Consider the following 20,523-nt stretch of genomic DNA (forward strand, 5'->3'; position numbering starts at 1 on the left):
CACCTCAAGTTTGAGTTTTTGTATTATTTTACATAGTAAACAAACATTTATAACAAGCTATTATTTGGTTTTAAACAGCAGAATGTATTTGAAGTCACTGAGGCAATCATGAGAAAGATCGCAGGCACTTTCAGTACAAACAGAACTGAAATTCATGATGTGAATGCGTGACTTACTGTTACACCACAGTCACTGAGATCCATGCGCAAGCAATACCAATACCATGGTCCTTCTTCTATACATATATCGCACTTGACATCAAGTAAGCTGAATTATATTGGATATGTTAAGGCAGTAAACTCAAGTATAGTCTGTGCCTCCTTAGATGTTGCACACTCTACGTGATACCATATTGACCTATCGATGACAATCCATAAATAAAAACAGCTGCTAACACAAATTCTCTCTCATTTTGCTGGTAATGATGCTACAGTACAGTTCCCTTTATAAAGGAGTACAACTGTTAGCATGTTGTTAGGTAACTCTTGCTTGTGTTTACAGTATCGGTTAAAGGTGAGCGAATGGTTTAACAAGGCAATGAAACACTATCAGTTGTTTGTCAACCATACACAGAACAGACTGTTTTCGGCTTGCAAGTTAAATACCAGAATATGAAATAATACAAAAAACGAATTAGGAATAACGGATGTACAGTACAGTTAACTTCATTTACTCCGGTCAGTATAATTTATAGATTCATATAGTATTTTATAGTTCCAACACTAGCTGCTAAACGTCCAGCCGAAGGACTGTGCGCTTGACATCCGTAGTACCGAGTTCTCCTTTGGTCCTGAAAGTCCAGCTTTCCAAGTCAGTACCTCGGTTTGTATGATCAGTTTTAGCACCCTATGGCTGTCGCACACTGGTCCCAAATCAGGATATGGTGCAAACCGTGCTGTTATTCTGGTTTTTCATGGCAGCTTCTCTCTTTTTCAGCTCCCTGGTGATTCTTCTTCGGATTCCTTCGAGGTACAGGCTCCTGTCAAACTGGCCAGCACCTAAAGGAATGCTGAGGAGGATAATAAACTGATTTAGTGGTTTATCAAACCTACATGAACCTACAAAATGAACCATGAAATGTAAACAGACCATAACACATTACATTCCATTTTGTAAATTCATAAAAAGCTTGTGTTTACTTCAATAAATTTTCCTCGCAGGATTTGCCGATGCAGAAAATCATGGTATTTTTTTATTTAGTACTGACCTGAATAAGATATTTCACATAAAAGATGTTTACATATAGTCCACAAGAGGAAATAATAGTGGAATTTCTTGTTCAAAAGTTTACATACACTTGATTTTTAATACTGTGTTGTCCACATCTGTGTTTTTTGTTTGTTTTGTTTTAAACCCTTTCCAACGATGACTGTATGATTTTGAGATTCAACTATTCACACTGAGGACAACTGAGGGACTGCAACTATTACTGAAGGTTCAAACTCTCACTGATGCTTTGAAAGGAAACTCAATGCATTAAGAGCTGTGGGTGAAAATGTAGGGGTATATTTAACTTATTTTGTCTTCTGGGAAACATGTAAGAATCTTCTGTAGCTTCTGAAGGACAGTACTGAATGATATGATACTTAGGCAAAATAAGAAAAATGTACACCTTCATTCTGTTCAAAAGTTTTCACCCCCAGCTCTTAATGCATTGTGTTTCCTTCTGAAGCATCAGTGAGCATTTAAACCTTCTGTAATAGTTGCATTTGAGTCCCTCAGTTGCGCCTCAGTGTAAAAAGATGGGTCTCAAAATCATACAGTCATTGTTAAAATTTGTGTATGTAAATTTTTGAACAGGGTAATTTTTATAAATTCAACTATTGTTTTCTCTTTTGAACTAAATGCAAATGTCTTTTATGTGAAATATCTTATTCAGGTCAGTACTAAATAAAAAAATAACATGCATTTTGTATGATCCCTCTTATTTTGGTAAAATAATTACCATTTTGCGGATTCTGCAAGGTGTAAACTTTTGACTTCAACTGTATTTTGTATTTTTACGGGATTTTATGGCACTTAATTATATTTATGAACTAGTTATGATCTATTTATTACCTACTAACCACTTTTTGAGCATAGACCTGAAAATGAAATTTTGTTTGGGCACAGTACCAATGCTTCAACCAAGTTTCCCATTAGTTTTGGCCGCTAAGGTGTGACCATTTTTTTTTACCTTTTTGAAACATGTCCACAATTTTTTGTTGTTGTTGTTCTCATAATAAGTGCCAAAACCTTTATCAAGCTTCGTACCATTCTGGTGAAGAGCACAAGAAGGTTAAATATAAGTAAAATCCTAAATTAATCAGTTATATAAACCAATCTTGTCTCTTAAGAAGATGAATTAAACTGCTCATTCATATGGATTACTTTTACAATGACATTTTTGAATCATGAATGTTTTGGTGACATGGATGGACAAAAATCGGTCAGTTTTTATTAAAAATATCTTCATTTATCAAATATCTTGTCTTTCAGAAGTATAAGATGAACAATATGACAGTAAGTGATGACTACTTAAAGGAACACTCCACTTTTTTTGGAAATAGGCTCATTCTCCAACTCCCCCCGAGTTAATAAGTTGAGTTTTACCGTTTTGAAATCCATTCAGCTGTTCTCCTGTTCTGGCGATATCACTTTTAGCATAGCTTAGCATAGATCATTGAATCCTATTAGACCAATAGCATCACATTCAAAAATGACCAACGAGTTTCCATATTTGTCCCATTTAAAACTTGACTCTTCTGTAGTTATATCGTGTACTAAGACCGGTGGAAATGCAAAGCTTCAATTTTCTAGGCTGATAAGATTAGGAACTACACTTCCATTCCGGCGTGATATGGTCAGAACAGGAGAACGGCTGAATGGATTATAAAACGGTAAAAATCAACTTATTAACTCGGGGGGAGTTGGAGAATGAGCCTATTTCCAAAAAAAGTGGAGTGTTCCTTTAAGAAAAAACAAAGGCAAGTGCAACTGTTAAAGGGCCACTGAAATGCTTTGAAACAGGCAGCGTTATTCTATACGATGACATAATTTCACATGAAACAGGAAAACAGGACGGGGCATATAAAGCAGCCCCACCGCCGTTTTTAAATAGCCAATAGCATTTCATTTATATCAAAACTTGGGCTTGAGCCGTTGAGCTCGGTAAAGCCGCATTTGACAGGGTTTGATAGCCACAATCTCATCCATATCGCTATAAAATATAGCATTCTGTGTAAAATTCAAATGGGTCCGATATGTTTTGTGGTCTGCACTGATTTGTGCATACAATCCGTTCAATGCTATCGTGTCTCCGGACTGGAGCAGACTGTGTGCACGCTGTGATGGTTTGTGTGACACAGCACAAAACCAGACTTTTTTCGCCCCAATGGAAAGCATATTTACACTGTCTTTAGCATCTATTTAGAGCGGTGATTCTCAACTCCAGTCCTCGAGGCCCACTGCTCTGAACATTTTGTATGTCTCCTTCATTAAGCACACCTGATTGAGATAATCAGCTCGTTAGGAGAAAGATCCATGAACTGAACTGAGTGTGTCAGATTCAGAAACATACAAAATGTGCAGAGCAGTGGGCCCCGAGGACTGGAGTTGAGAATCACTGATTTAGAGTATAGAAGGCGCCGGCGGAATGCTTTGGATTCTAGATAGCATTTGATTGGACAGAAAGTTTGATGAGAAGCTGAAGTGCAGGGTGATGTAATCAAAATCATTGATCCATATTAGCAAAAGTTAGAAACTAAGTTTTGAATGCTTATGTCTTGTAAATACGAATTTTGTCATTGTTTTGAAATACTAGCTTAGAGATAACCTTAAGGCTAAAATCTTCATACTAAAAAACAAAAAACTTTCATTTTGATTTCATGGGGACTTTAAAATCATTGTGAAAAGATGCTTACTTATCTCTACCCGGACGAAGTTTGACCTGAAACATGCCGATGACAGGCCGGTGATCTGATGTCTTGATGGACGAGCAAGACGTGTACTTGATCACTTTAATGTCATCTGCTTGTCTGTTTCGATAAAGAATCCGATCCTGCCAACAAATGAGGAAAAATCAACAACTGTACTAAAGGTGAGGATAGTGATGTATTAGCATGCAATTAACAAAAAAGCTTACTGTATATGAGGGTGTTCTCTGCTTTGTGGTGGTGTCATAGACGTCACAACCAATGTCAAACTTGTACGTAGGAGGAAAGTGAATAGATGCTTCCTGAAACCCTTTAAAAATGGAACCTACAAATGCACAAACACAGACTCCTCCTGTAAATACAAAGAATGAATATGCATAAATTACACAGGACTGTAATTTTGCATTTAACTTGCCTTCTTTCATCTCTTTCAACAGCTGGTCATGTTGTAACAGTGGGCTCATATCTGCACCCACACCCTGATTCAAAATGGCCTCCACCTCTCCTCTGGCTTTACTCAGGCGGAAGTTAAAATCTCCAAACCAGAAGACTTCATCAAAACGGGTTGTGACATCAGCTGTGAGCAAACAAAGAACAGATCAAGAATTTTGCTCATCAACAAGAAAATAAATGCATAATACATTTCTGAATATGACAAATGTAGAAACACTCACAGGTTGTGGAGCGATACGGGTTAGTATCAGGAAGGCTTCTAGGAAGAGCCAAAGCTTCTATGATCTTATTGTAATCTAAGATCCTCTCATATACTTTGGAATCTCCAGCTGAAAGGAATACAAAGAAGTTTGGGTTTATTTATAGTGGGGCAAAAATCAAATACCATTGTTGATGTAAACATTTATCAATATACTCCACTTACAGGTGAAATGAGATGTAATAAAGAGGAAAGATGTTCCAAAGAAAGTGAAGCCGATACCCACAGCTCCTTTAGTCTTAATCTGAGATATAATTCTAGTTGTGACTGTAGCATGTTCCACCTCTGTAGTGACAGAAAAAGATCACTTTATTATATTATATATTATATTATATTGTTCCAAAGTTTGGGGTCTGTAGTTTTTTTTTTTTTTTTTAAGAAATGAATAATTTTATTTAGCAAGGTAACATTAAAGAAAACTAAATTAATCAAAAGTGACTATCCACCTTATTTTTCAATGTGGATGTAAACTGTTTTCACAGCCAGTTCACAAGCCAACGTATGGAAATAACAAGAACATCGAAGTGCAGTAAGCAGAAAAAATGTTTGCACTACAAGCCATTGTGTTTACAATTGAGATAATATATTAAAATAATATGGTAAGACCACTTTCCAATATCAAGCAGCAAAACAAGTTGTTTTGTACAGCTAAAAATAGCTGGAAGCAGATGAGACCGGAAGACACATTAAATTTACAAATTTCCCGTTCATACGGGGAAAATAAGGTGGATATCTTGCCACAGAAATATCTATTTCAAATAAATGCTATTCTTTTGAACTTACACTGATAATATAATATAACTGAATAATGATAACACTAAGGTTTCTTGAGCAGCAAATCAGCATATCAGAATGATTTCTGAAGGATCATGTGACACTGAAGACTGGGGTAATGATGCTGAAAATTCAGTTTTACCATGACAAGAATAAATTACATTTTAAAATATACTCAAATAGAAAACAGTTATTTGAAACTGTAATATTCACAATATTACTGTGTTTTTGATTAAATATATACAGCCTTGGTTAGCATAAGAAATCTTACTGACCCCAAACTTTTGAACAATAGTGCATAAAATATATTAATTTGAAGAATTAACAAGCTTTACCTGAACAGAACCATATGAGGTCTCTCCTGACAAATATAGTGAGATAAAGAACACCATGGGCTGCTGCATACAGCATCACGTAATACGGCCCAAGAGTTTCCTGCAGGCGAATCTCCCACTCCCTCCTGTGGACAAATGTGAAGAGAGTAAATGTGCAAATCTGAGTATCAGAAGATGACATGCAAAAAGCTTATATCTTACCTATCTGGACACCCTTCTTGAACCCCTATAACGTAGACATCCTGTGCAAAGTCTGTGTCGGTTGGGAGCAGCAGATCATCTAGGTTGTATGGAAGCCCCTGAGACCAAGAGTGAGAGCTTAGGCTACAGCTGCTATGCACTTAAACAAACAAAGCATTAGAAATGACAGTATTGTTCCACACCTTCTCTCCCTGCATGTTCCATGTAGCGACGTAGATACCCAGCCGTCTCTCCGGAAAGTAGCGGTCAAGCTCTTCTGCTCCCAACAAGGCACCGTTACCCAAAACACTGCCCTCCAGAAAGCTCCTAAAACAATAAGAACTAAAGATTTGAGAAATGGCCCGTCAAGCATCTATCATAATGTATTCTTATAAACTGCATCTAAAGGATGAGTTTACCCAAATGTTTTCATGTGTGTGTGTGCACAGTGGAAAATTAGAGAACAATCTATAAATACTTGATTTTTTTTTTTTCAGAAATATTGTTCATCATCATCACTCAAAATTTGAACGAACATTAGCTGTAGGTTTACCACTGTTCAACTAACATGTTTGACCGAATATCCCAGGCATTTCAACAAAAACCTTTATTTTGTGGAAAACAGTGATTAAAATTAAAAAACAATAACCACTTTAGCATGAAAAGAAGATTACAACTGAAATTTTGGAGGGTTACAGCTCTCAGAAATTAGTAGGAAGTGTAGAGGCCCTTTCTTTTCATGTCCTGTGGCTGCAGGACATAACTAGTTTCTCACACAGCATTGGTGTGACCTTGGTCCACTCCTCTTCCACACTCTTCCATAGTTTGGTAACTGTAATGGGTTTCTAAGCCATAACTTTGTCACCAAGGATTTTCCAGAGGTTTTCAACCAGGTTTAGATCAGGACTCAGGGCCGGACACTCATAATTTCAGTGTCCTTAGCTTAAAGGACTGCTTTACCTATTTTGGCAGTCGTTAATTATTAGATTCTCCAACTGTTCAGCACTGAACTGGCAAGCAATTCCAGCTGCAATGTTGGACTGGTTTTCCATTGAGAGTCTTCACATTATCCTGTCTTCTCATGCATTTGTCTTACGTGGACGACCAACCTTTTGGGGAGCTTGGAATGAATTAGTGTCACTGTAAACCTGCAATATTTGAGAATGACCAGCTTCTTTTGCAATGGATGAAAGGGTCATCCCTATGGCCCTCATCTGAACAACCAGTTGCAGGGTTTCAGTCATCTTAGACTGGTTAGAAATAGGATACTAACTTCTGTTAGGATAACTTCAAGTAGGACTAAGAAGTCACCTTTAAATTTAGGAAATTGTAGGTTGTTCTCTAATTTTGATCTGTGTGTGTTTATATACTGTATAATTACATTCATTTTCACAATTATTAAGACAATTATGGACACAAGATACCACTTACCTTATCACGGTATGAGCCAATAACAAATACAGTAGATAATACGGACTGGGTATTTAATTGTTCATGCTCATTTTCCTTACTTTTATACATTGATTACCTCTATTAATCCAATTAAAGTTAATCTATAAACATTAATAGTTTAACAAGCCTGTTAGATACAGAACATTTTTTTTCTTTATCTGTACATCTATATTTTTCAGATTTTACACCTAAATTTACTTATAGCATTGACTCTTTAGTTTTTATTATTTAGACAAAAGAAATTATGAAAGTAATTACTTGCTTATCAGTATTGGCCACATTTTACAATTGTCTTCTTGTGAGGCTCTGGTCACAATATGGTTTTATAGATTAAAAAGAACCGTGAGAACATTCTTTAAAACATCTTCACTGATGGTCCACAGAAGAAAACCATACAGGCTTTAAAAATGACTAATTAATGACTACAATTTCAATGATCACTTTAATAAAGTTAAAAAAATTGTCTAATAATTAGATTTTGTATTTCATATTTCCCATACATATATCATGTCACCTTCAAGTAGAGCATGAATATATGTTCTCCTGATGCAGTTTGACAGTTGCTGAACTAGCATCTCACTGATCCATTAATCTCCTTTGCATTCGCACTGCTTCACCCTTCCTCTCCAATCTCTCTATAAACGTCCATTTCACTTTTCACTTCCCACAACTAAAGCTGTTCAGGTGATTCGGTAAATAGCAACTTACTCTGGCAAGCGTCTGTGCTCCTTCCTGTAAAAACATTCATCACAATCTACTTCACTGTGAAACATAAATTTACATTTGTTCATGCACTCACGCAAAAATGATTCACGCTCACATAAACAAAAAAGCTTGGACACTTAGACGCTTTAGGAGGTGATCAAGATGCCAGATCAGACACCGTGATCATGAAGTTGAAGATGGAGATCTTCTGAGCAAAACAGGCTGCAGCAAAGAAGAAACCAGTTAAAAAAAAAACAAAAAAAAAACTCACCGGTTCCTCACATCCCGGGGTCTGATGGGGTTCAGAACGCTGTAGGTGGACTTCATGGAATGGACAGAGGCATTGTCTGACACCATGGTGTCCAACAGCCGGCTATCGCTCAGATTTCTCTGAAGCCTCTCCGACCGCCCCCTTCTCCCCACCGCACTGTAATCCAAACAATCCCTGTCAATCCGATTAGTTGTCCTTAAGGACGTGGAGGCTGTGCTGTTCTCCAGAAAAGGATATGTGCCAGTGGGCTGCAGTGGGGACAGAATAATTCTGGACGGTTTCAAGCGCTCTTTATTCGGATCACTATGCTCATTGTCCGTCTCGGAGAAGCTACCGCTCCTAATCCTGAACCGCGGTGTCTCTATGGGTGGGAGATCGAGGGGACGTCCGGGTGCAAGGCCTTGGCCATTTGATGAGGTGTCTTCTTTAAGCGAATCGGTGGAAGAGCCCGTCTCGCAAGGGTCGGTGAGACTCTCCTGGCTGTTCCTCAATCTTCTCCCTCTCACCTTCTCATCAAAAGAGATGTTTTTACCCCCCATTCCCAATCCCACAGGCTTGGGAAGAGAGGGAGGTCGAGGCTGAAACGGACTAAGCTTGGCGTCCTTGTTATGCTCATCCTGAAGTAGTCTGGTCCCTTCATTTGGCTTCTTTATGTCTTTGAGCTCTTCCTTGTTGCTCCTCAGGTCTACACCTAGAACAGTAATGTCTGTTTTACAAGCTGGTTCTCCTGAATTGAGTTCTGTGGGGTTAAACGGGACAATGCTGTCTCCATGCTCACTCATCCTATTGGCGGACTTGGTTTTAGATGTAAACAAGTCCCATGGAACTCAGAAGATTACATCCTGTAGAGACAGAAAAGAGATTTATTTGACGACTACTAATTAATAAGTCTTTATGTATTTTGAGTAATGTTGCTTAATTAGGCAATATTATAATTCACCCAGTATGCAAATTCTATATTTTGTGCGGGTCTTTATGGTCATTATGTATAATGCATTGTGGCTTAAAAAAATATTTTAAATACTTTTTAAAATATGTAATTTATTCCTGTGATCATAGCAAAATTTTCAGCAACATTACTCCAGTCTTCAGTGTCATATGAACCTACAGCAATCATTCTAATGATTTGCTTTTCAACAAACATTTATAATTATTATCAATATTTACAACAGTTGAGTAAAATTTTTTTCAGGATTCTTTGATGAATAGAAAGACCTAAAGATCAGCATTTATCTGAAATAAAAAGCTTTTGTAACAATATACACTATACCATTCAAAAGCTTGGAGTCAGTATAATTTTGAGAAAGAAAGTATAGAAATTAATACTTTTATTAAGCAAGGATGCTTTAAATTGATCAAAAACTTTCTATTCATCAAAAAACATTTATTATTATTCATCAATAATAATAATAAATGTTTTTTTGAGCAGCAAATCAGCATATTATAATGATTTCTGAAGGATCATCTGACTGGAGTTATGATGCTAAAAATTCAGCTTTGAAATCACAGGAATAAATTACATTTTTACATATATTAAAATAGAAAACAGTTATTTTAAATAGTAAAAATATTTCAAAATTGTACAGTTGTCCATTTACCAACAGACATCTATGTATTAAGTGGGCGTCGTAAATTAACATTATCAACAACAACCAATAGACTACTATAACAACATTACTGTACAACAGTACCGCAAAAGCATAACTATTATTAAAAAATAACCTCTGAGCAAATGTGAACTTAAACTAAAACTCAAATTAAAACTATTCTTATAAGTGATTCCAGCTGACTGAAATCTCTGTTCCTCACACAGCGATATTCACTGATGTCATACGATGGCCACAAATCTATTAGCTACCGCTACACTCATGATGTAGCATTTTTATCTTTGCGAAATATAAATATATATTTGTGTGAGGAATAAAATGACATATTGAGTGTGAAATAGCTCTCCGTTACCTCCAGTTCGCTGAAGAAGCAAACTTACTTGACTTCCTTAGCAACGCCAGGCAACCAACAACTCAAATCAAGAGGGTGTGCTGACAGCCAGCAGTAGTGTATTATGAAACAGCGCCATCTCTTTCACAAACAAGACTGTGTGGGAATCCAAATGAATGTTTTAAAAATCAGCCACCTATACTGATTTTTGTTAAAGATGCGTCATGCATATATATATATATAATAATAATAAAAATAATAAATTAAAATTAAAAAGAATTTAAAAAATCTTTGGCATTAAAAATCTTCTTGACAGTAGGCCTAATACTGCACTGCCCTCTAGTGTTTAGATCCAAACTTTCGTTCATGTTTATACATAAATACTAGTGAATTAAAGTAGCCTACCGGAGAACTATATTTCGCTGTAATTTGTTGTATCGCAAGCTATAAAAAGATTATATTGTGTTAGCAGCAAATAGCTTAAAAACAAATACTCTTAGTCATTAAATGAATCTTAGTAAAAAAGGATTTAATTAGTTCAAATAACTATAAAGTAGGTATTACTTAAACTTTTGCTGTAAACACACAGAGATGATCGGGGTTAATTGTCACATGGGAAAGGTATCACAAGGACTGTATCTGAGTAAAGTTTTAAATTGAAAATGTTCAGTTACACAAAGTGTCAGGTTGGGAAGGGATGTCGCTTAATGGGGCAAGTTGTCACATTATATGTAATACGTAAAGTAAATGACTACAGACCTGTTGCCTTAACATCTGTGGTTATGAAGACATTTGAGAGGCTAGTGTTGGCCTACTTGAAGGACATTACTGGACACTTGCTGGACCCCCTGCAGTTTGCTTACTGACAAACAGTGTTATGTTTCTTTTCAAAAGAAAATATGTTTTTCTAAATCAAAAAAAGGTTTTTATTTTGATTATTTGCATTTACACTAGTCTCTTCTGCTCACCAAGCCTGCATTAATTTGATCCAAAGTACAGCAAAAACTGTAAAAAAAAAAAATTTTTTTAAATGTATACTATTTAAAATCTGTTTTCTATTTGAATATATTTAAAAAAGTAATTTATTCCTGTGATTTCAAAGCTGAATTTTTAGCATCATTACTCCAGTCACATTAGGACATAGAACATTCTAATATTCTGATTTGCTGCTCAAAAACATTTATTATTATTATTATTACATTGAAAACAGCTGAGTAGAATTTTTTAAAGTTTCTTTGATGAATAGAAAGAACAGCATTCATCTGAAATAAAAATCTTTTGTAACACTATAAATGTCTTAATTATCACTTTTGATCAATTTAAAGCATCCTTGCTGAATAAAAGTATTCATTTATATAATCTCTTTTTGTGTGTATTTGCTTTAATTGTGAACACATTAATGTATTTAGAATTGTGGAGTAAAAATATTGCTTTTATTTTAAAGTGAAACAATACAATAAGACCTGTGTGGTAAATTTTACATTTATTATTTATTGTAAACCATGGGATTATTATGTAGTAATTCCAAAAGTGAGATATATTCCATTTCATTATATTCATTAATATCAGTAGGCATAATTCACTGTGTTATGACATATCTTCAATTAAAATATATGTAATTAAATATTTATATACGGGTTAAAGATGGAAAAAGGGTTTAGGCATAAAAACAGTATAAAAAAAAGTGTAATACTGCTTTAAATTGTTATTTGTTTCCTTTTTTTTAAGTTTTGTTTAATTTAATTGCATTTTTTTTTTCTGAGCAAAAAAATAAATATCATACATTTTCCCCTAAGACACAGACTAAAATGTAATTCAGTGTAACAATCATGATAGGCATATTTACAACAAAATTGTCATTTTATGACATATTAAAAGACAAATTTCTTTCACACCAAATACTAATTAGTTGTAATTCTACATTTTTAAAATTTGCCACTGTCCTAGGCCCTGTCCATTTGTTAGTAAGATTTTTTTACTCTTTTAAAACACATATGTACAAGTCAGAATAAGCATGTTGTTTGATTTTTTACATAAATATTGTTACACTGAATGACAACGTAACATAATTGCAACCAAATTGTGACGTTTTATTCTCCAAAAACGTATTTGAAACCCTAAAAATAGACGCTTTACTTACATTTAATGTGTTTTCTATGCACATAAAATCACTTTTGTACATTTCTTTTGATGTGGACATAATCATAATCCACCATCAAGATAGATGGCGCTATGGGTTTGTAAGGACTAAAAACATCTTCGCTTCTCTAAGGTCACTCTAAGTTGCCAAATATATGAAAAACACTTATACAAAATTAAGCTTTTAAAATGGTCTAAATTACACCAACTGTTATCACTGTCAAAATCATTTAATGTTTATTTTGACAAATATTTCAAATTGTTTTGGGATACCGAGGCAAATGTTACACTTTGGCCTCATCATTTGCTCGTTATGTGGGATTTTACAACGGACATCTGGCACCCCGCAATACACATGGATAGAAGAACGTGTGGATTCTTGTCAAAAGGGTACACTGATGAATCGCAATCTTATCGCAAACAAAACTTATTCAAAGCAATTCATATGCTCGATCGATGCTGTTATAAGCTATAAGTTGACGTTGCTGTGCTTTAGAGTTGCGATTATCAGTAATATGAAAGTCCACCATTTGAAATCTGATGAAAATCGCTTCTAAACTGTGTGGTCAACTTTAACCTCACAATAACTCATAATGAGTAACACCAAGGTGCGTGTCACCTGGGCGGCTGTGACACAAGCTTTCAAACTACCAATGGCTCTTATAAGACGGATGATAACAAAACTGATCAATCGAGTGTTGATGAGCACTCTGCCATCACCGAGGATAGCTGGACAAACGATAGCTGACTGTAATAAAAGGAAAATGGTACGTCAGTCTTTTACTTGGCATTTTTTATAACACGTTATGATATATTGTGTTGCTTAATAACAGATACTTAAGCTCGTGTAACAAGTACTATTTACTATTTTATTAATTCACCGTAATATTTATTTTTAGTACTAGTTTATTACTCGTTTAATGGCTGTGCTTATTCAGTATTTATTCATTATATTCTAGTAGCTGATTCTTACAGTAATGATTTTTGAGGTGGTCACGAAATGAATACTCATTAAACTATTAAACTAAACTATGTCCACGTCCAAAAGTGATTTTATGTCCATAGAAAGCACATTAAAGGTAAGTAAAGTGTCTACTTTTAAGGTTTCAAATAAGTTTTTGGAGAATAAAATGTCAAAATTTGGTTGAAATAACACAATATTTATGTAAAAGTTCAACAACATGCTTATTCTGACTTGTACATATTCAAATATATAAAATAATAAGCAATAAATATTATTTTGTATAATATTAAATTTTATTGTGTTTTAAATGAGAAAAAAAAATCTTACTGACGAATGGGCAAAAACTAGGATAGTGGCAAATTAAAAAAATGTAGAATTACAACTAATTAGTATTTGGGGTGAAAGTAATTAATCTTTTAATATTTTATAAATTGATTTTTGTTGTAAATATGCCTGACAAGATTGTTACACTGAATGACATGTTAGTGGGTGTCTTCTGTAAATTTGGGAAAAATGTATATTTATTTTTGCTGAAAATTTTTTTTTATTTAATTAAACAGAAAAAAAAAATTAGATTTAAAAAAATACATAATTTAAAGCAGTATTACATTTATTGTTTTTATGCTTTAACCCTTTTTTGTCTTGACCCATACAGTAGTCACCATTTAAAAAGGAACAAAACCTTTCATCAGATCCAATTCAAGACCCATTCTTGTCTTAGGACAACTTTGATTAACGTGTTTGATCCATTTCAAATGTTGACTACTATATTTGTTAGTGGCTTTCCCAACAGTGACAAGTATCTACAGTAACAAATATAAATTTCTAGTTATTTGTATAACCAGTTTATTTGGCACTAGTTAGTTAGTATTCAACTTGTTAGCCAACCAGTATTTTACAAGCAACATTTTAGTCATTTAACACAATAAACAAATCATGAGTGGCCATGAGTCCTTATATATGACAAGTAAAAAAGGAATTATCTAATGAAATAAGGGTACTAATAACTGTCAAAATAGGTACTAGTCAGTGTTGCCAAGTCTGCGATTTTCCTGCGGAATTGGGCTACTTTACCACTGTTGCCGTGGGTTGTTTTTCATTCCCCAGTAACGTAATATTTTGCCCATAGAATAGTAATTTTACTAGGGGAACACTGCCAAAAAAACTTGCATTTACCCCTCGGAACAAAATTTACCCCCTCGCTAGTTTTGAGTAGCAATTAGGTGAGATTTGTTGTGAAAAACTGGCAACCCTGGTACTAGTGTCTGTTAAGTGTTTGTATATATAATAACCTCTGACTGAATCACATTATGTATTGCTGTTGTGTTTCAGGTTGTTGGGCTGGGAAACCCTGGCATGAATGGCTCTCGACATAGTGTAGGTATGGCTGTGCTCACAACGTTAGCTGAACGTTTGGGTGCACCGGATAGCTGGAGATCTGACCGACAAGTTTCAGGGGAGGTCCTTGTGACACAACTTGAAGATATCAAGTTGGTTCTTCTTCGACCCAAGTTGTTTATGAACGTCAATGGCGTGAGTGTGGCTAAAGCAGGTGAGACACATTGGATTGTGCTATAATAACACTTAATAATTATACTTAATATTTTGTAATACTTTTCCACCCTTTTAATCCTTTATGCATTTTTTTTTTCAGCTAGCAAATATTTAATTTCACCTGAACATATTCTCTTGATTCATGATGAGCTTGACAAACCACTTGGGAAGTTCGGCATTAAACATGGTGGAAGTGCAAGGTGAACTTTTTTTTTTTTTTTACTTAAAGGATTAGTTCACTTCCAGAACTAAACTTACTCACCCCTTTGTCTTCCAAGATGTTCATCTCTTTCTTTCTTCAGTCGTAAAGAAAATATGTTTCTTGAGAAAAAACATTTCAGGAATTATCTCCATACACTGCGTTCCAAATTATTATGCAAATTGGATGTAAGTGTCATAAACACACAGTTTTTTGTTTTTCAATTAAACTCATGGATGGTATTGTGTCTCATGGCTCTTTGGATCACTGAAATGCATCTCAGACACCTGTGATAAATAGTTTGCCAAATGAGCCCAATTAAAGGAAAAGTACTTAAGAAGGATGTTCCACATTATTAAGCAGGCCACAGGTTTCAAGCAATATGGGAAAGAAAAAGGTCTCTCTGCTGCCGAAAAGCGTCAAATAGTGCAATGCTTTGGACAAGGTATGAAAACATTAGCTATTTCTCGAAAACATAAGCGTGATCATTGTACTGTGAAGAGATTTGAGGCTGATTCAGAGCACAGACAGGTTCGTGCAGGTAAAGGCAGAATGAGGAAGGTTTCTGCCAGACAAATTCATCAGATTAAGAGAGCAGCTACTAAAATGCCATTACAAAGTAGCAAACAAGTTTTTGAAGCTGCTGGTGCCTCTGGAGTCCCGCGAACATCAAGGTGTAGGATCCTCCAGAGGCTTGCAGTTGTGCATAAACCTACTATTTGGCCACTCCTAACCAATGCTCACAAGCAGAAACGGTTGCAGTGGGCCCAGACATACATGAAGACTCATTTTCAAACAGTCTTGTTTACTGATGAGTGTTGTGCATCTTTGGATGGTCCAGATGGATGGAGTAGTGGATGGAACATGTCCCAACAAGGCTGCGACCACAAGGAGGTGGCGTTTTTGGCCGGAATCATAGGGAGAGAGCTGGTTGGCCCCTTTAGGGTCCCTAAAGGTATGAAAATGACTTTGGCAAAGTATGTAGAGTTTTTGACTGACCACTTTCTTTCATGGTACAAAAAGAAGAACTGTGCCTTCCGTAGCAAAATCATCTTCATGCATGACAATGCACCATCTCATGCTGCAAATAATACCTCTGTGTCATTGGCTGCTATCTGCATAAAAGATGAGAAACTCATGGTGTGGCCACCATCCTCCCCTGACCTCAACCAGATTGAGAACCTTTGGGGCATCCTCAAGCAAAAGATCTATGAGGGTGGGAGGCAGTTCACATCAAAACAGCAGCTCTGGGAGGCTATTCTGGCATCCTGCAAACAAATTCAATCAGAAACTCTCCCAAAACTCACAAATTCAATGGATGCAAGAATTGTGATAGCGATATCAAAGAAGGGGTCCTATGGTAAGATGTAACTTGCCCAGTTAGGATGTTTTTGATTGAAATAGCTTTTGATTTCAGTAAATATGACCACCTAATGCTGCAAATTCAGCAAATGCCCATTTTCAGTTCTTTACAACCTATACAATGTTTTAACTCTGTTGTGCATAATAATGTGGAACAGTGCATTTTCAGTTTTTTATTTTTGAAATAAATACTGTTATAATTAGGAGGTTTGTTCAATAAAATTCAAATTATACCCTAATGGTTGATGACTTAAAAATTATACTGACTGTCATTTGCATTGACTAATTATGAAAACCAGAGAAAGATATCATTTGCATAATAATTTGGAACGCGGTGTATAGTGGACTTCTATGGTGCCCCCAAAGTTTGAACTTCTAAAATGCAGTTTAAATGCAGCTTTAAATGTCTCTAAACAATCCCAGCCTAGGAAGAAGGGTCTTATCTAGCGAAACGATTGGTCATTTTCTAAACAAATTGACAATTTATATACTTTTTAACCTCAAATGCTTGTCTTGTCTTTGTATTGTATGCGTAGTCTGTGTATTCCGGCTCAATGCAGTTAAGGTATGTCGAAAAACTCCCATCTCGTTTTCTCCTTCATCTTCAAAATCATCCTACATTGTTGGCGTTTTGGGCGTTTAATCTTCTTTGCATTTTCACTTTGTAAACACTGGGTCGGTATTTCTGCAGCGATGTAGGATGATTTTGAAGTTGGGGAAGAAAATTAGATGGCAGTTTTACGACATACCCAACAGTCTTGAACCGGAAAAAACTGAGTTCACACACAGACATAGACTCGTTTGAGGTTAAAAATTATATAAAATGTCAGTTTGTTTAAAAAATGACCAATCGTTTTGCTAGATAAGACCCTTCTTCCTCGGCTGGGATCGTTTAGAGCTTGGGGCACCATTGAAGTCCATTACATGGAGAGAAATCGTAAAATGTTTTCCTCAAGAAACATAATTTCTTATCGACTGAAGAAAGAAAGACATTAACATCTTGGATGACTAGGGGGTGAGTAAATGATATGTAAATTTTTGTTCTGGAAGTGAATTACTCCCTTAATATGTATGTTGAGTTCATTTGGGATTGATCCATATTTTCTTCATCTCAGGGGTCACAATGGTGTCAGATCATGTGTGGACTGCCTTCAAACTGATGTAAGTTAGCAAATATTTTTTGGAGCAACACATCTGCTGTAGTGATTTGTTATAGAAATTCATTATAACAACACATGCTGATTGTGCCCACAGGTGATGCCACGGTTGCGTATTGGTATTGGCCGACCATCGGGTAAAACGCCTGTCGACCGTTATGTTTTGGGACGTTTTTCACAAGAGGAACAAAAAGTTGTAGACTCTGTCATGAAGCAGAGTGTAGATGTTTTGCTGACATATATCACAGATTTGCAACCTCAGACCTCACCAGCAGAGGGAAGGAGAGCACCACACAAGAATAAAGCAAGTACGCTTTCACCGCCTCAGGACACCACAGAAGAGCAGAAACAGAGCTGACCTTCTGTTACTACACACTTTTGATAACTGTCTTTTGTGAAGGAGTTGAGTTTGGTTAAGATGCCATGTTTAGATCCTCAGAAAAGGGAAGGACACTGTCATGAAGGACAAAGCCAAAATTGACAGTGACATCAATGCATAGCCATTTTTGGTAACTCTGTACTAAAGGAATTGAGCTTAGGTCTCTGCCATATTTTGAAGTTCAGTATATTGGGAGGTGTTTCAGGCTCTATAATAATGTCTATAACAGGTTATCCAAATTTGGGTTTGCAAACCCCTAGAGGTTCCTGGAGGAACTGCAGAAGATAGAAATACCCATGTTGTAAATAAAGTAAAAATGTATAATGCTTAAAAACAACAACAAAGCATGCCAAATCTATCATTATAATATTAAAATATACACTACCAGTCAAAAGTCTGTGAACAGTATGATTTTTTTAAAATATTTTTTAAAGAATTCTGTTCTGCTCACCAAGCCTGCATATATTTGATCCAAAATACAGCAAAAACTGTACAATTTTGAAATATTTGTACTATTTGAAAGAACTGTTTTCTATTGTAATGTGATTTATTCCTGTGATTTCCAAGCTTAATTTTTAGCATCATTACTCACATTCTAATTTTCTGATTTGCTGCTCAAGAAACATTTATTATTATGTTGAAAACAGCTGAGTAGCAGGTTTATTTAATCATCACTTTTAATAATTGTTTTTTTTTAAATGAAAGAAATTTTTAAAAATAAAACTTTAACAGCAAATCAGCATATTAGAATGATTTTTAAGGATCGTGTAAAACTAAAGACAGGAGTAATGATGCTGTAAAATTTAGCTTTGATCACAGGAATAAATTACATTTTTAAAAATATTCAAATAGAAAGCAGTTGTTTTAAATAGTAAAAATATTTCAGAATATTACTGCTTTTGTTGTTTCTGGATCAAATAAATGCAGGCTTGGTGAAGAGAAGAGACTTTAAAAACACTAGAAAATCTTACTGTTCAAAGACTTTTAACTGGTACTGTACACTCTTAAAAATAAAGGTGTTTTAAAAGGTTCTTCACAGCGATGCCATTGAAGAACCATTTTTTAGTTCCACAAAGAACCATTCAGTTAAAGGTTCTTTAAAGATCCATCTATTTCTTACCTTTTTATAATCTGAAGAACCTACAAAGGACCTTTTGTGAAACAAAAAGATTTTTCAGATGTTAAAGGTTCTTTTCGGAACCATTTAGACAAAGAGGTGGCATCGTGAAGCACATTTATTTTTAAGAGTAATAAGAATATAAATAATAGAAATTCAATGCACTGAAAATTTAAAGCTTTATATTACATCAAATATCAGTATGTTTTTAACATAAGGTGTCAATGTGAACAAACGGTTCGGAAACCCCTGGTTAAAAACCTGGACAACACTGACCTCACTACGATCTCCATAGTGTCATTTCATGTGATCTGGCTTTTTAAATTAATTTATTGCACTGTATTGTGGAGTTTGACTTTTTTATTCTTTTATATTTCTCAATTGCTATGTTCAGCCAGAGGTTCCCAAACACTTCAAACACAGAAATACTTGAATATTAAATATGAGAATGCATTGAAAATCTGGACTTAAATGTGTTTTGTTCCTCTCTCTTTTATAAATCATCTCCTTTTTGGTTAAAAGCATCTGCTAAATTCATACATTTAAATGCATTTTAAACTAAAAAAAAGTGTTTGTTTTAAAACAATAAAACATGATGTAAATGAAAAAGCAAAACAATGTAGAATAAATATTTTAGATTGTAACAAATATGTGACTATAGAGACATTATAAGCTCCAGATGCTCTTTGGATCATCTCAAATCATGCTGGAGTTCATGTCAATGTAGCTGCTATTATCAAAGCAAAACTTACAAACTACAACATTGTGAATTTTAATTTAACTTTTCAGTTGAATTTTTCACTCAGATTATGCTGATATAATTTGCAATGAAAATTCTGCATTAAATTAGAAAACATAATCGAAATAAAAGCATTTGACCTGATTATAATTACTCCTTATTATAAATATATCATTAGTTAATATTAATGTAATAAAGACAGTATTTAACTTTTTTTGCAATAGACATTTTATAGTGACTTAACAATATGAGCAATAGTTTTGTAGTTCTGAAAGAATCTTATTTTGTCACTGAATGAACAAATGCTGAATGAACACTGAATCAACAAAACACAATCAATGCAACTTAAATATGCATATATAATATGCTGCATATATACGGAGTTTCATGTCTTTCTGTCAGTTCTTTGCTTTATAGCCTGTCTAGGCAAAAAGTTATATTATACTTTAAAATGTCATCATTCTTCATTGGGCTCAGCAGAATTATTAAATTATGTACCCACTGATATAATTAACACCATAACTGATTAAAAACAGACACGGACAGAAACTGATAAAAGAATAATAGCATCCAGCTGGGAGCAGTACTACAAATCAAAGCTGTGCCATATGAAGATTTCCATCAATGCCACA

General features: G+C 34.9%; 2 protein-coding genes across 3 annotated transcripts; one reads left to right on the top strand and one right to left on the bottom strand.

Annotated features, from left to right (window-relative positions):
- Positions 1-4: 4 nt before the first annotated feature.
- Positions 5-11,762, bottom strand: inpp5e (inositol polyphosphate-5-phosphatase E). Of its 2 annotated transcripts, XM_073840222.1 has the most exons (11): positions 10,303-11,762; positions 8,344-9,185; positions 6,119-6,242; positions 5,937-6,034; positions 5,736-5,860; positions 4,792-4,911; positions 4,589-4,696; positions 4,330-4,491; positions 4,124-4,239; positions 3,903-4,039; positions 5-1,009 (listed from the first exon to the last, which is right to left on the bottom strand). In XM_073840222.1, the coding sequence occupies exons 2-11, from the start codon at positions 9,123-9,125 to the stop codon at positions 874-876; spliced, it is 1,908 nt and encodes a 635-aa protein (XP_073696323.1). In that variant the 5' UTR covers positions 9,126-9,185; positions 10,303-11,762; the 3' UTR covers positions 5-873. The 2 variants fall into 2 exon arrangements, with proteins under 2 accessions (XP_073696323.1, XP_073696322.1); XM_073840221.1 differs by having other exon boundaries at positions 8,344-11,762.
- A 1,026-nt stretch (positions 11,763-12,788) lies between these two features.
- Positions 12,789-19,612, top strand: ptrh1 (peptidyl-tRNA hydrolase 1 homolog). Its single transcript, XM_073840888.1, has 5 exons — positions 12,789-13,187; positions 14,717-14,936; positions 15,039-15,138; positions 17,615-17,660; positions 17,754-19,612. The coding sequence occupies exons 1-5, from the start codon at positions 13,014-13,016 to the stop codon at positions 18,012-18,014; spliced, it is 801 nt and encodes a 266-aa protein (XP_073696989.1). The 5' UTR covers positions 12,789-13,013; the 3' UTR covers positions 18,015-19,612.
- The last annotated feature ends 911 nt before the right edge of the window (positions 19,613-20,523 follow it).

The sequence above is a fragment of the Garra rufa genome, chromosome 5 (assembly GCF_049309525.1).
Source record: "Garra rufa chromosome 5, GarRuf1.0, whole genome shotgun sequence".
Classification (NCBI taxonomy): Eukaryota; Metazoa; Chordata; class Actinopteri; order Cypriniformes; family Cyprinidae; genus Garra; species Garra rufa.

Excerpts from the sequence above, each read along its gene's own strand:
- inpp5e (XM_073840222.1), bottom strand. The coding sequence starts at position 9,125 with ATGAGTGAGCATGGAGACAGCATTGTCCCGTTTAACCCCACAGAACTC. Across the intron at positions 6,243-8,343 it reads CCCCGGGATGTGAGGAACCG|GAGCTTTCTGGAGGGCAGTG; the intron begins GTGAGTTTTTTT and ends TTATTGTTTTAG. Across the intron at positions 4,240-4,329 it reads GTTGAAAGAGATGAAAGAAG|GTTCCATTTTTAAAGGGTTT; the intron begins GCAAGTTAAATG and ends GTGCATTTGTAG.
- ptrh1 (XM_073840888.1), top strand. The coding sequence starts at position 13,014 with ATGAGTAACACCAAGGTGCGTGTCACCTGGGCGGCTGTGACACAAGCT. Across the intron at positions 14,937-15,038 it reads CGTGAGTGTGGCTAAAGCAG|CTAGCAAATATTTAATTTCA; the intron begins GTGAGACACATT and ends TTTTTTTTTCAG. Across the intron at positions 17,661-17,753 it reads TGGACTGCCTTCAAACTGAT|GTGATGCCACGGTTGCGTAT; the intron begins GTAAGTTAGCAA and ends TTGTGCCCACAG.